The sequence below is a fragment of the Genypterus blacodes genome, unplaced genomic scaffold (assembly GCF_046128005.1).
Source record: "Genypterus blacodes isolate CSIRO-AG114 ecotype Tasmania unplaced genomic scaffold, CSIRO-AGI_Gbla_v1 ptg000052l_1, whole genome shotgun sequence".
Lineage (NCBI taxonomy): Eukaryota > Metazoa > Chordata > Actinopteri > Ophidiiformes > Ophidiidae > Genypterus > Genypterus blacodes.
Window position 1 is genome coordinate 471,777 of NW_027466864.1, and position 15,498 is coordinate 487,274.

The 15,498-nt window shown below is 42.5% G+C and overlaps 1 protein-coding gene across 1 annotated transcript in view; it reads right to left on the reverse strand.

The window, feature by feature from the left end:
* LOC143000923 (CUB and sushi domain-containing protein 3-like) overlaps positions 1-14,940 on the reverse strand; it is a 194,137-nt gene extending 179,197 nt beyond the window's left edge. The window contains exon 1 of the mRNA XM_076150408.1: positions 14,763-14,940. Coding sequence (XP_076006523.1) covers positions 14,763-14,940 — 178 coding nt within the window. The remainder of the gene's footprint in view (positions 1-14,762) is intronic.
* Positions 14,941-15,498: the final 558 nt, after the last annotated feature.

The window sequence follows — 15,498 nt, forward strand, 5'->3', positions numbered from 1 at the left end:
ACACGCCATGTTTTGTGTATCCACACACCTTTTCACTTGCACTTTAAATTGGAAAAGTAATAAGTTGCAGGAGCTGTTGGCAGAAGAAATGGAAGAGAAATGCGTGATTGAGGACTACAGTTGCAATTATTCGTGTTGTATTGAATGTCTGCTTGTGTTGCATCATTACAATCCGGTTCCATCTGGAGCGTCGCAAAGCCTCCAGAGACGAGAAGCGAACAATGTCTTCCAATTTGGTGCCACAAGACGTTTTGCGCTTTGACCCGCTGCTCGCTCGAGATATATCTTTGCACCTTGTTCCAAGGGGCTCGCTGAAAATCAATACCCCTGACACGTCCAGTTAGGAATTCACCCTCATTGTCAAGCAATACTTTGATTACTTGGCTAAGCTTTTGAGGGTGTAAATGAGCAAGTGTAATGCAGCTAGGACACACACCCCGGGACAAAGACAAACAACCTTTCACAGGCGTTCGCAGGCGTTATGGTACACAGACAAACATTGAGATAGCCTCTTCACGCTAGCACACTCGCATGTGTATGAGCAGTCACGGAAACAAAGGTGCCATTTTAGTTGACGTTATGATGTTGTCTAATGAAAAGCAAAGTTAATTAAGATGCATGGTGTTTCCCCAGCACACACACCCTCCCCCCAGAGTAATTAGCTTTTCACACTCTGTAAGTAAAGGATGTTTGTGCATAGTGCTGGCCATACACACGCAAGGTAGCATAGGAAAAATCTGAAACACACGATTACTATGCAACTGAAATGCCCATTAACTTTGAACACCCGACACGTATTTCCATGTTCATATTCTTATTTTGTGGTGCTATTTTCTTAAGTCTTTGCAATCCTTTAATATGCAAAAAAACACATTGATCCACTCCTGCTCTCACATGCTGCAAAGCTGCTGTGCAAACTGAATTAAATCAGCACGCTTTAGGAACCGTCTCTTTAAGATATCGCCGCCCAAAAGGCCCACTTTGTTCTGATGGGCCAAACACAGTGGAAAAGCCCTCTTAAAAGCCCAAAGTGACAGCTACTGTAAATTCTATAACCATTTCATTTGGACAAATCTTGGCAGTTGGTGAAAAGAAGCAAAGTGTTGTCATAGATCTGTTATCATTTTTCTCTCAAAACGTTTCATAATCTCTCTAACACTTGTGACACTGCGGAATCATCCTGCCAAGAGTCACTGACGGCATCGCCACCTCAAAATGGTCACATCGAAAACTTCCCTTCACTCTCTTAGTATCCAATGGTCAAGGTGTCGGATCGTCTTTAGAACATCATACATGTGCAGCTCAATAAATTAGAATATGGTGATTGATGATTGTGTCGCCTACTGAACCAGACTGAGAGACAAGTTAAAGGCTCAGGAACACCGTGAGTCTACAATATTGGAACTTTTTTGCAATATTAAAATTGTCTGAGATACTGAGTTTGGGGTTTTTTTATGAGCTGTAATCCTTAAAAAAACAAATAAAGCCTTGAAATATTTCACTTTGTGCTATAATCAGCCTGTAATATATGAGAGTTTGACTTTTTGAATAGAATTACTGAAATAAATTCACTTTTCCACGATATTCTAATTCATTGAGCTGATCTAAATAGAGAATTAATATCGTGCTCAAATATTTTTGAAGGATTTGATGTCGGGGACGCTCAAAACACAGCAGGGTTCAATTCTTGCCAAGGATCGTCACACGTCTAAATCACAATTATTTCCACCATCAATAAGCCAACAGGGTAATCACCGCCAATATGTAGCACTGATGCGCCGCCTGCAGGGTCAACATGATGAGGGGAGGCAGTGGCTCAGTGGGTAGACCTTCCACTTGGGGACCGGAGGGTTGCCGGTTCGAGCCCCTGCCGAGGCGCCCCTGAGCAAGGCACCGAACCCTCAATTGCTCCCCCCTCTGCGAAGGGTGGTAATGTAATGTAAGTCGCTTTGGATAAAAGCGTCTGCCAAATGATCGTAATGTAATGTAATGTAATGATCCAACTATGTGAGACGATACATTACTGCTGCCTTCAAGTGCTCTTGGGAATAATGAAAATAATAGTTTCGGCCCTCTGTGGTGACTAAGCAAAACTCTTATGTGGGCCTAACACTTTGAAAGTGTGGGTTTTTGATCACTGATAATTAAAGGAAAGTAAATTACTGCTTCTATAGTAAATTGTTGCCATTGCTTAATGCTGCATACACAGCAAAATGTGACAACTGGCAGTGGTGTGTTTCTTTTTCCACTCATTAAATATAAATCTCAGAGAATACTTGATTTTAATGATCTGAAATAGGCTAATACTTAGATGTTTGATCAACATTTACCTCATCATCACAGTGCTGACACCAAAGAGCCATATAGTTTTTCTAGAAGTTGTATCTTGTCTCATGTGTTCTTACCTAACGCAATGAACACTGTCAGAAGGTATTTGAGTGGTTTAGTAAGAAAGTAGGAACTAATGAGGAGCACTTGCAGTCAGTGCGATTCACGGACAGACTAACTAAAACGGCTTTGACGAAGAAAAGGTGAGAAAAGACCTGTCTGCTGTTGAGTGTTAGTCCGCCTACAGATACTGTTTACATCAACTCCAAGAAGACGATATAAGTAGGTGTAAGTAGACAGTGACAAGAGCAGAAATACATTAAGTTTGTGCATTTTGGATGTATTATTAACCTTTGGAGGTCACATTTATCATTTATAGCAAAAATACAGCCTGTGGTTTCATCTGTGTTTGTATTCCCATCGGGAGAATCTCTAGATACATACCAAATGAACTTCAATGAAGTTTTGTAGATAAGTTGAAGTGGAGTTCATGATGCGTTTCTTTAACATCGCAAGGTTACGGGTGTTTCATCAGAGTTGTGTTGAATTCTACCACAAAAATGTGCATCAGGTGAGCTGAACATTTGATGACTACATAAACAGATACACAGAGCAGATTTCAGCCCGATTAGACACAAATTTCTGCAAAATGTGTTTGTCAAGCATTAGAGGATGGCTTATTTGAATGATTTGGAGTAATGCAGTTTGTTTCAGCTGCTTAGATTTGTTTGGGCGCTTGATTGTCCCAATGTGCTTCAGACAAACCAAAGCAGATGTTCATCGCACCCGACCGTAGTCCTGCTTCTTCTTCTCCTCCTCTTATGCATTTATTCCATCCTTTACTTCTCTTGCTTTGCATCTTCCGCACTCTCTTTCCAGCGCCACTTCTTCCACGCTGCTTTCATTACTGCCTATTTAGCCAACTGTTCCCTTTATCTTTCATTTACATCTCTCCCCCTCGCTCAGCGCCTCGCTGTCAATCACGCCAGCCTACTTTTCTATTTTATAAGCTATCCTTTATCAATCAGAATCCTTTCATTTTCAAAGCTGCGATTCGTGCACGCTTATAATATGTTGAAGACTTCCATCTCCATAAAAGCTGCATCTATATAAAGAACACTGTAAACACTCATTACTTCTAAGGACTAAGACGACAACAGAAGACCTCATGTACAGCAGAGGGAATGCACATTAAAGTCATTTTGCCACTTAGCCCTAAAAAAAAAACACACACATCTTCCATGAATTTAACTGTCACCTCACAGCTCAGGTTCTAACATCGCTTCGATTGAACCAGGTACTCCCCGGGGTTTTGGCCGACCCCGTGTCAGAGCCTGGAGCCGCACAGCAATATCATCCATAAATTGCAACGAGAAACCAAATTAACAACCTGCTGTGATTGCGCAGTGGGGAAAATAGGGTTCAGAAATATGAATCGGTATCATCACACACCAGTCTGGCAGAAACAGGGGCCTCAGCAGGCAAGCAGGCAGGCTGACAGACAGCTCCCCAATGGTCCCAGCTGTTCCCCAAATAGTTACAATTACCCCTGGCCTTTAGATATACGCACAAATAACACGTTTTCACCATGGCACACCTGTGGGGACTGATTTTTACATTTACCCTGGAAACAAAGATGGAAACATGCCAGTCCTCTCCTATTCTGATGAAATCTCTGAGTGTCTGTCGCTGCCAGCATTATGTGTGTATGCGAGTGTGTGTGTGTAGTAAGAGATGGAAAATCTTCCACTTCTTATACTTGTGCTACTTTCTACCTGTACTTTCGATATTAATTCAAACAGCATGATTTACTTAATCCCATTATCTTCTGGAGTTACAACAGTGCAGAAACTTGAGATACAACACAAGATTAAGTCGTAAAACAATGGTGTTCTTCGGTAAGTATTCCGTATCCTGGCAGGCTGCCGTGTACCTGCATGCCTGTCGGAGGTGTTATTTGTTTAACAGGCCCCTGCTAGAGAGAGAGACACACACACACACCAGCGGGCCTAGCCATTACCTGACGTAATTGTTGGCTTTGGAGCAGCCACCATCATCCTCAGTATGGTGGATGCAGTGAGTTCACACATTAACAGGGGCTACAACAGGCATTGTAGAGGGTAAACGGGTCCAACCATACCACGAATTTCCCGGGGAGATGGCACTGATATATTATCCCTCTCCAGGCCCGTGGATGGTCTCGGCCCGGGTGTAGTCGCTCCACAGAGCAGTTCGTTTGAAGCGAGACAGCAACCGACTCAATAAACATTACAACTCACTTGCTGTACTATATATATGTTAAGAAAAAGAGTTGTAAATATTATTAATATCTTACCAAGCTTACCTGGTGCGTCTTCAAAAGGGACATTTTTTGTAAATATTTCGTTGCGCGCTTCCGTCAGCGCCCATGTTTTCCAAGTGTCAACACATTGTTTTCGATTTATAGCCTTGATGCTCGCTCAAAATTAATGTTTTTTAGTTGGATCGAACGTTGTTAAATCACGAAGACAATACCAAGCCAAGCAATAATGCACGCGTGTTGTTGTCACCGCCATTTTCAATGATTTTGTGATTTTGGCCAGGTGAAGAAGTCAACTTATTCCAGGTGAGGAGGTCACTTCCGGCTCAAATCTGACCAATCACAAACCAACATGCGCGTGCCGTTTATTTACACATTTTGGGCCGCCGGTAAATGTTCATATGTGACGCAGATTCTTCAAGAACTCTTCAACCTCAGCGATTTCAAGCTTCCCATTCTTCTTCTCCTCCTCAAGCAAGCATCTTGGAAGTCCTTACTTCCGACCCTCGCTGCCTTTTTAAAAATAATATATGTCCTCCTCAGGATTTCCAGCCTAATTCTGCTCTGGCACCTTCCTTCTCTTCCTCTTAAGCCTTCCTCCGTGCCTTCTGAAGTAGTTCACCAGCTTGAGGATTTCTCCCTCTTGCCTTCCCATCTCCCTGAGGACGGTCTTCCTCTGGGCTATCAATCCGAGGCTCTCTTTGCATTGCTCATAAATGGTCTTCCCAAGGGGGTTTATACAGTGTTTGTAACACTGCCCCCTAGTGGCTACTCCAGGATTGTAGACAGGTTCCTGATCCAAGCTCATTTGCTCACCTGTAGTTAATGGGAAAGCTGCTCCTCCAACGTCTACATGATTGAGTTCAGAAGCTTCGTGGTGCCCAACCTGTGGCTCAGAGACCCTCTTGTCTTATCTATGAGTTGTCATGCTGCACCACATGCAGATGGATTCCCTAAGGATCCTTTGCTCATGAGTCACTTCCATTCCAGTCAATTCCTTGTTGTCCATCCTGTTTGATCCATCTTCTGTCCTGCCTCTCGGTCCACCACACTAATTTACTTCAGTGGAATTTGAAATGCAGGAAATTTGCTTGTGAATAAATCCTGTAAATATATATTTGCATAGTGTCATTGTTGTTAGGCACATCTCTCTCTGATGCTGTCATTACAACAAAGCAACTTGGCACCTGCTGCTCTGCTACTGAATGTGACACCTTAACCCCAGTCCAGTGAATACAGACATTAGGCAAAATTAACTAGTTAATGACGCACAGTGCTGTAACCTTGTTTCCACACAACACAACAGATTATGCATCAGAGAGGCTATTTTATTATTTCCACAGCATTAACAAATATGTTGTGGGCTAAATAGGTAATTCAATGTTTACCTTAAAGATGTAGAAAATGTGAGCCAGTGTTTCTCACTGGGTTCATTAAATTTAATGGTAAACAACAATTTTATCCAGTACATCAACATCCTTATGAAAGTATGCTACAGCTGTTCCGCCCCCTCAAACATGTGTGTCAGTCTGTGTCTGTTTGTGTGCAGCAAGGGAAGGAAAACAGGAAGCATCATTCACTGGAATTCAATGCAGACTCTTTATGACGGGTGTGAGGAATCATCCTGGATACTTCCCTGTTCCTATTGCTCCAGTCATGCAGAAGCATCAGGGTGGCACAGACCACATTTAACTGCTTTCTTGCATTAGTGAAACTATGGAACGTGACTGTCGACATATTGCAGCACTTAGTTTGACAAATCCTTACTGTTTTCCGTTTGTAATGCTGTCCTTGAACTCTGCTATATTGTGTAATATCTATTGAACTGCATTTTTCCATTTACTGGTTACTTTCCCCCTTTTTTTTTGCTTGTATCATTAAGTTTATCTCATCTAAACAAATGCTGTGCCTGCCTTAGAACAATTAGTGTAATATTAAATATTCCAGAATACTAGAGAAGTGAGAAACATCAACATCCTATATTTAGTTTTAATGCAATAAGATGCATACATAAATGAAATACAGGCAATTTTAAAAGTTATTCACTGCATAAACTATTCAATGCAATTTCAAAGTCTTGTTCCCACAGCTTGTGTGAATATTACTGTGTTCTGATTATTGGTGTTCATTGTACTGTATTATGTATGAAGTACACAATTAAATGAAAGTTTCATACCCCTTTGGTATCTATCAAAGTAAATTTGTTGAGCAATAACACATCAATCCTCAACATGTTGTACGGGTTGTTTATTATATGCCTAAACAACAACAAAGGCATTAGTTTAAGTGATCTTTGTATTAACAGTTGGTGAATGCCTCCTGTGGGATTACAGTGAACTTCGTGTTCTGCATGTCACATTGTTTGAAATGGGTATAATGAATTCTTAGCCATAATCATCAACCTGTCATTCATCTGGGCCAGTTTATAGATGTGGGCCGTTGCATTCTAATTGTGATTTTGTTGTTCCATTATGTTGTCGCAAGCTGTCTGTGTGGTTTTAAGGCTGCGGACTTGTCTCATACTGCAATGGAGGACGACCGTTTTGATGGATGATCAAAGTTTTCATGAGGATTCTTTCATGATTGTAAGATTCTATCTATCAAAGCTCCAAATCAAGGAGTCTGTAGGCGGAGTTAGTCACATGGACCCTGCAGAAGCACTGCAATGTGCAAATTGCGACAGTATCTAAACAATGTATGCTGCATCGACAATGTCACATTGACTATGACATCTGAAAAGCTCCCACAGATTCAATTAGTTGTTAAGAAAATAATTAATATCAGGTATTATGTTTTGGTAGAAACGACATCATAACTGTTTGTATAGCCGTCAGCTCAGAAAAGAGAAAGATTCAAAAGAGGAGTTGGAAACGAGCTGCTCTATCTCTCTGTGATCTCTTACATATCCGTGGAATGTTTCAAGGCCAATTAGATTTTGGTGCACTGGTGTTTTCAAACTTTACATGGCAAATGTAAATTACGACACATACGAAATCACAATCTCAAAGGCTATACAAGCATACTGGGATGAGGCATAAATACATTCATGATAACATAAATAAATAATGCCAAAAATGTAGCTTCTATCAGACTATTGGAAAGCATCGAGGCAAACACTTTGAGCGCTAGTCAATCTATGCATGAAGAGTGTTCCTCCAACTCCCATACATCACAATAACTTTCTTCAAACAAACCCTAAGCACTATATCCACAAGCCTACGGAGCGGCGCACTTTCCAGATCCTCTTCCTGACTCATTTTTGGCATGTTTTATTTTCCCTCCCTGCTTGATACTCCATTTCCTCATGATTGACTGTAGTATATGCTTAGTCAAGGACGCCTCTTCCCCTGAATGGTTTTTCATCATTGTTCATGATGATGGCTATCACAAACAGAGAGAAGGAGACAACGGCAGCATCAGCCAGCAATAAAAAACAAACCTGCATTGATTTGCACCTGACCTCAGAGGTGAGTCAGCTAATATAAAGATATCCATTGGTGAGGCCTGGTTAGAGAGCGCAGAGTGAAAAGATAGAACCCTTAGCAAGCAAAACAAAGGTCAACAAGCACACAGGTAGGCTTCATTTGCTCTGAAATTCCTGTCCGCTGGTTGCATCCTCAGCCCTTTAAACGAAACGAGAGAGAGAAACTGTATGCGGCCGCTCCCCTGTGTGAGTATTGATTTTTAGAAAGGCTGGTTTTTCAGAAAATGCGCTTTGTGAAATCATTTCACATACAGCATCAGGTTTAAATGAAAACCTGCTCAAATAAAAGGCATCCCTCCACCAAGGCTGAGCAAGTCTAGAGAAACTTTGTCCTGATGCTAAAAGGGTTATTTTCTCGAACCAACCATCTTCTGATTGCGTAACTGTCACGCTCTCGCACACTGATCTCCTGACATCCAAACCAGCACCATCCTCACAAACTGCAATATCTTCTGCGTCATTAGTCTCTGAATACATAGACCAGTCAGTCAGTAGTTCTATTCCAGATTGTCGCGGTAGTTGATGCGTGATATTGTTTGTCCTTGCCTGAATCTAGACCGTGTTCCGTCTCCTTGTATTTGAGCACCTTTAGCCCTTTATGTACCTTTGCCTGATTGTCTGCCTTAAAAGTGTTGGATCCCTGTGCCAGTTTCATCGGTGTGAGTTTTTGACGGAATCTCGTGTTCCTGTTTTTTGTGTATGACCACTGCCTGCCCTCTGACTCAGAGTAAAGATGTCGTTTATCTTAATTCTGCCTTGGTGTCAGCTTTTAGGTCAACCTAATCTGAAATTGTGTCATAACTACCGTCCACCATGCTGCCCTAAAGGGAAGAGAAATTGCTATGATAATAATAAGACACAATGGCTTGATTTCCCATTGGAAACTGAAAATTGGATCTGTAGTAAATTCGACCTTCTTGATATTCTGTCATCACTACTTTCTTTGACACTGTTTTACTTTATTACTTCAATAGAAAATTTAGAGGATTGTTGAAATATTTCATTGTTAATTCCCAAATTGAATGGGTTCTTCTTCCATGAGCGATTCCCCTCCCTTCCACCGAGTTTCAACAAAATTGGTTCATTTTGGACAATCTCACTGAGTTAACAAGAACAGAAAAATAAAAATAAAGAACAATGACCCTTTTTGGCAAGGAAATAAAACCGTGCATTGTGTTTCCTTTAAAGATCATAATTCATCATAGTAAATGCTCAAGAGAATGGGGTGAAAAACAAACTGTGCTCGACTGTTATCACAACTTCAGATCACAAATTCTTTGGGGTCTGCACCATGTAAAACCACTGCTGCTGAGGCTGCAGGGTTATATTTAGAGGTAAGTTTGCTTTTAGAAATCCTCACACTTTTCTCTTGTAGATCTATGACAACTTTTGATTCCAAGCCACAGATGCAAAGTGTAGGAAAGGGAAAGTAATTTTTCATCTGCACAACCAGAACCACAACAGCGATGGCTGCTAAGGCTCAGACAGCAACCTTAGTAGACAGAAATCTGAAATTGATGTCCCCTAAAGAGAATGATTGCATCTGCATGGCTGAACTATACCTACTCAATTCATACTGATAGAACGTGCATAATGGCAGTGCTTCACTATGCCTGTCTGAATGCCTGATGAAAGGGAAACAGGCTTGATACAACAGAAACAGCAAAGGTGCTTTCTACAAAATGACTATTACCTCATGAGTGTGGCGCTGCAATTTGGAAAGGGGCTCTGAAATATTCCATTTGGTGGTTTTAAATTGCCAACCACTGAGGTGAAAAATACTAAAAATCAAATACACAGCCACAGTGAAACACAGTTGGCACTCGTACAAACTCACACAGCACACAAACACACATCGCTGCACAGGGATATAACACAGACGCTTGTGCATCTGTATAATAACTGTATCTCAACGTCTGCATGCTACTGATGCTTTAGCTGCTTCTCAGTCCGGATACAGTATTTCATGGCAAGACACCAATACTTCCTCAAAGTGCAAGTGAGCCATATTGCAGCTGATGCCAGGCGACCGCTGTGAGAGCTGCTGTACAACACAAAACCGGGAGCCAGCAACACATCTAATAGGACGCCTGTCTCTCTAGCATCCAGTCACCCAAACAAACAATAAAATCAGCACTTCGCGGCTCCTTAAAATGGAAAACAAATGAACACATCTTAACTAGAGATGCTTATGTTTGTTCGGTCGGCCAGTAAAAATCCTCTTTCCATTATCAGCCTCTTCACTGAGAGAAATGCTATCCTTTACGCTGAAAATGGTTGAAGGTCGATACATAAATATTTCAAAATGAATGCATCTCCACCCGCTTGGATGACAGACCAGTGAACACAACATGGATGGTAACAACTTGATAATTATTCAATAAGCGACCTTGTCAGTGTTTTGATGACAGGAAATACACTGCAACAGTAAATGCGTGATCACAGTTCCGCTTCTATTTTGCTTCCATAAAGTGACCTCAGATTATAAAAATAACTGCAGATTCATGTTTTCAGGAGGTAAATAAAATCCCAAGCAGCCACTTTACAGCCAAGTCAGTCTGTCTAACTGTGCTTTCCAGTTAAGTGGAATATTCTGTCCCAAGTGTGGCTGCTTCCTTGACAGTGACAGCAAATTGATGCATTTGAGAGTTATAACTGGTATGTTTTATGGTGTACTTGCCTATCATTTTAATTGGTGATGAAATATAAAGGAAGAAACGCAGCAGCACTCGAGCTAAGCTGTCTACCTCCTCAGTTATATTTCTATCAACCTCACTTTGTCTGCCAAACTGTACTTTGTGCTTTCCGACTGTCCTCTGCCACATATCAAAACCTGTCAAAGACACCAGCAAATGCAGCAGCGGCCTTGGTGGAGGTGCACAGGGGCACCGTGTGATTATGAGGGAACTCAGCTGAAATGTGGTATTCCACCACACAGCCATAATTCTAAACAAGATTAATGAAATAACACTTAATGATATCGCCTGTGTTGCTATTAAAAGGGCACACAGGAAACACATATGGGATTTTGTGAGCAGTAATGTACTTACTGGTTTCATTTGTTACCTCTCACTTAATATAATTGATTTTCTGCCTTTACCTTCTCTCTAAATAACTGTTAGTGAACACAGTTACTGCATAAATAAACCCAATTACACTGTGTATGCAGATTTTTCCCTTGCCAGGTTTCCCAAGTTTTACCCACAGCATTTGCATACATTTTTATGGCTGAATATGAGTCTTGGCAGTTTAAAGGGACTTAATCCCCACTGGAAATCACACCTGAGGGGCGAAGACAGTCCACTATGAATCTGCAGCCTTGACTGAGGAGCCTTGCCTCCTCCTCAACCTATTTCATTTAATCTCAACAAACGGTGAACTATTTTTCAGCCTGAAGAAAAGATATTGCCAATCCCTTTGCCCAAGCAGACTGCTTATATTAAAAGTGATACCTGAGAAGAGCGTACTTACTAAGAGCCAGCAAACTATGTCCAACCTTCACAGGGATCTGCCAGCAACATCTATGGGCCCGGCCAAGGCCTCCACCAATGATCGAGAAGCCAGTGGGTAAACTGAGTAGTACTCTGCTACGCTACTAGGACTTTCCAATTAGATGGAAGCACTGAAAGAGGCATCGGCAGTCCAGGGAGCAGAATTGTTCCTGTTCCAAGTTTCTTTACCCTTGAAAATACTACATTGTTCTTTCTAGTTTCAGTTGGACCCAAGTGACTGCTGTTGGAGACTCTCCAGCATCCTCTGTACTTCTGCTCTTCTTCCTCTGCTTTTGTGATCAAGAAGCTGAGGGGCAGTGGGATAATGCCCCACATTCCCTGTAGATAGTGTATAATTACACAGACAAATTGTAATCCTGATTAGCCCCAGCAGCCTTCCCAGCCTGTTTACATAATCACATTGAGAGAAAGTCTTCATCAAGGGCTCAGTGGCCAGATTACTGTCCGTGTAGAGCACACCTGATTACCAGCAATTAGTGACTGCCTAGTATACAGTTGAAAAATACTCCATTTGGTTGATGTATAGGCTACAGGGAAATATGGGTGTATAGTCACAGGAAGCAGACGTACAGGGATGCAACAGATGGACAGTGATAATTTTCAACAATCTGTTCGCTGTCAGTAATTGCTCACTGTCATTCAAAGTGCTTAAGTCATGGTGTATAACAGGCTGCTGCTTGTATGAATCAGTGTGATTTCCCTTCAACTTCCTGTGACTATCTTGGCCTCTTCTTTCTTTTCACCTTGGGTCACTATAACGCTGTTCAGCATGAAGGCATTCCAACAGGCAGAATGAATCTAATGACTGTAGTCTCTCCAGCACACCATCTGCAATGGATTCCATTAATAACGATAAAAATGGAATGCAACTGTGCTATCTGTTTCAATAAGATACACTGGATCAACCATCAATCTTTGGAGAGCGGCTCAAGAGAGCTGCAAGAATTCCATTCACATGACTTTAACCGTTGTTTATGCGTGACATAAGAATTGGGCGCTCCAATCTTTGTGACACTTTCATTATGGTGAATTTGACTGATTGCCACTGGATCAATGCATGCATCGCCATTGTCAAATGATAAAAGGGCAAACACATCTCTTGTTCTCAGAGCAAAACGCTCACTGTCAGCGTTGAGGAATTCAATTTGTATTTGACCCAAGTCAATTTGGCAACGGAAATTTGTAAGTATGTCAAGCTGTTTCAGAAGGTCCATGACAATTATAACAATTCTTAGTTAATGAGGATATACTGAGTTTGGTTGGTACTGGAGAAATAATAATTACATTGTTTGATTAAGTCCTAAACCAAATTGTGAGCTACTGTAGATTAAAGTCGAGCAGCCTTTTGATATTTCTCGCTCACTAATTGCTTTTGATTAAACAGTATGTGTACATGACCGGGAATCAGAAAGTTGACTGAGAAACATTTGGGGCGTAACTATGTCAACTTTGCACGATCACGCTCCCTGGATCTCACCTCATTATACTCTAATCAGAGGCAAAGACATGGCCTCAGTGTTATACATACTTTAACTTTGCCAGAGCGGGGTGTTTTTCTTTCTCCTAAGCAGCAGAAGTGAGTCATAGGCCAGATCGAGTGGATATCTATTATTCTTGCAAACAGTGTCAACTGTCACAGCCGAGGTACAACAGCTGTTCCATGGTTCTTCATGGCTTTGCTCCGTATCTCTATTCCCTTCATTCATTTCCAAGAGAAGATCCGGGACTCTTCCTTTTCTCGCTCCTATATGCTCCCTCCCTCCTTCCTTGCTTCCCTGCTTCACCAATTCCAGGCTGGCTGGCTCCCTAATAAGTAACAGGGCTAGGAGAATTGGCGCTGGCCTGGAGGTTTGACATTGCCACAATGTGGGTGGTGATGAAACAGCACTGTGCCTGACTCTGCTCAACCTTAACTTGGCTCTTTCTTGGTGGGTGCTGCTACTCTGCCTGCTGCACATTTCATCCACCCCCGTTTGATTAACATGAAAATTACTCACAGGATTAACAATCTGCACGAATGCTGCTATCTGTGCGTGCAAAGAAAAACATACAGTTTACGTGCATTCAACAGATCAATCCTCAGACATACATACACCCACACACAAGTCAAGTGAAAACAACACATATTGGAACGAGGATTGCCAGTTTACTTTGTGAGTAATGTGCTATAACGAGCTGAACATTTGCTAGACATGTTAGGCACACACACACACATAGGCACACAATTTAATTACATTTCAACATAAATTAGCATAGAATGAAGGAGGGACGTGGATTCCTATTTGTTCTCTGTAAACATTGTCACTGTGTTGATGGTAAATGCACTGCAGTGTATGAAGAGAAATCATCACGTTTGTTTACATGAGCAAAGAAAAGGTGTAAATACACTTCCATTATGCTGAATTTAGTTTGTTTAGTATGCGTTTGTCAGATCCAAGCGGAGGTTACCTCAGCAGCTCCAGACCTCAGAGAAAGAGCCTCTAGAATACTAACAAGGCCACCTTACGCCTGCACTGGCAACTCCGATAAACACCAGTCAACAAATTGGTTCCACACTACTAATTGTCTCCCCTACTCCCCCATACACACACACACACACACTCCCTCACACACACATACAAATCGTTCCGTAGAACACATTTATGTTGAGGAAAAGCTGGCCTGACATGAATGACGCCACATGAATACTTAAGGGGGTAGGAAAACTGGACAGATAAGGATATTGGGAATGTGAGCGCATCCTATAAGAGATCTGCAGTGCATCCCACTTGCGCCTCAACAACTCACTAGTTAGCCTACTAACCGAAGCAGCTCACGTAGGCTATTAGGGAGAAGCGTCGGCTACCGCAAGAATATCTATGAAGCCGCTCAAAGCCCCGCATTGAGCGGCAACGACCGGGAGGGACTCGCCGCTTCCCAACTCCATCCAGCAAACAGCGCTACGTGCTATTTTACGCACGTCTGTACCGTTAAAGCTTTTGATTTCTCTCTCTCTATGTGTGTGTGTGTGTGTGTGCGTGTGTGTCTATCTACCTCTCTCTCCCCTTCTCTCTCTCACACACACATTCACACACAGACACACACACTAAGCGCGTCAGAAAAAAAAGAAGACAGGCGAAAATGCTGCAGTGGCTCGTACCTCTCACACAAGTGAACATCAGTGAAAAGACGAGGTTCCAAAATATAATTCCAGTCCTAATCCTCATGGTTTTGCTCTGAGGAAAGTCCCCGCGGCCACATTTAACGCATCTTCTGTTGAAAACGTCCCGTAGTTCAATAGATCCGTCGTAGTATGCGTCTCTGTAGATCCCCTTCATGTTCCAAAAACTAACACATCTAGCCTGTCGCCTGTGTTGTTGCGTGAGAGAAGGGGGGTAGGGGGTGGGGGGGGCGAGTGAAAGTGTGTATCCCCGGTCCCTTCTCACAGGAGAACCAGGCAGAGCCGCCCGCCGCGCTGTGTCAGCTGATAGGAGACAAGTGAGCGAGAGTGAATTTGAGGAGAGGACCACAGCAACCTGGACGAGGGCTCAACCATCTCTGCTGAGAGGGGCATCAAGTGTGTGCATCTCTGGCGGTGAGCTCTCGCAGCTGCTCAACATTTCTCTCTCTCTCTCTCTCTTCTTCACCGGGGAGGGGGGGGGGGGGGAAGAGAAATCGAGAGAGAGAGAGAGAGAGAGAGAGAGAGAGAGAGAGAGAGAGAGAGAGAGAGAGAGGATGTAGCCTATACAGTTTGGAACGCTGCCTTAACCGAGTGCAGAGTGTGAGAAAGAGAGAGGGGAAGGCGGCGTGTGTGTGTGTGTGTGTGTGTGTGTGTGTGTGTGTGGCGGGGAGGGGGTGAGAGAGCATCCTGTGTAAGCATGATGAGGCTGATATGT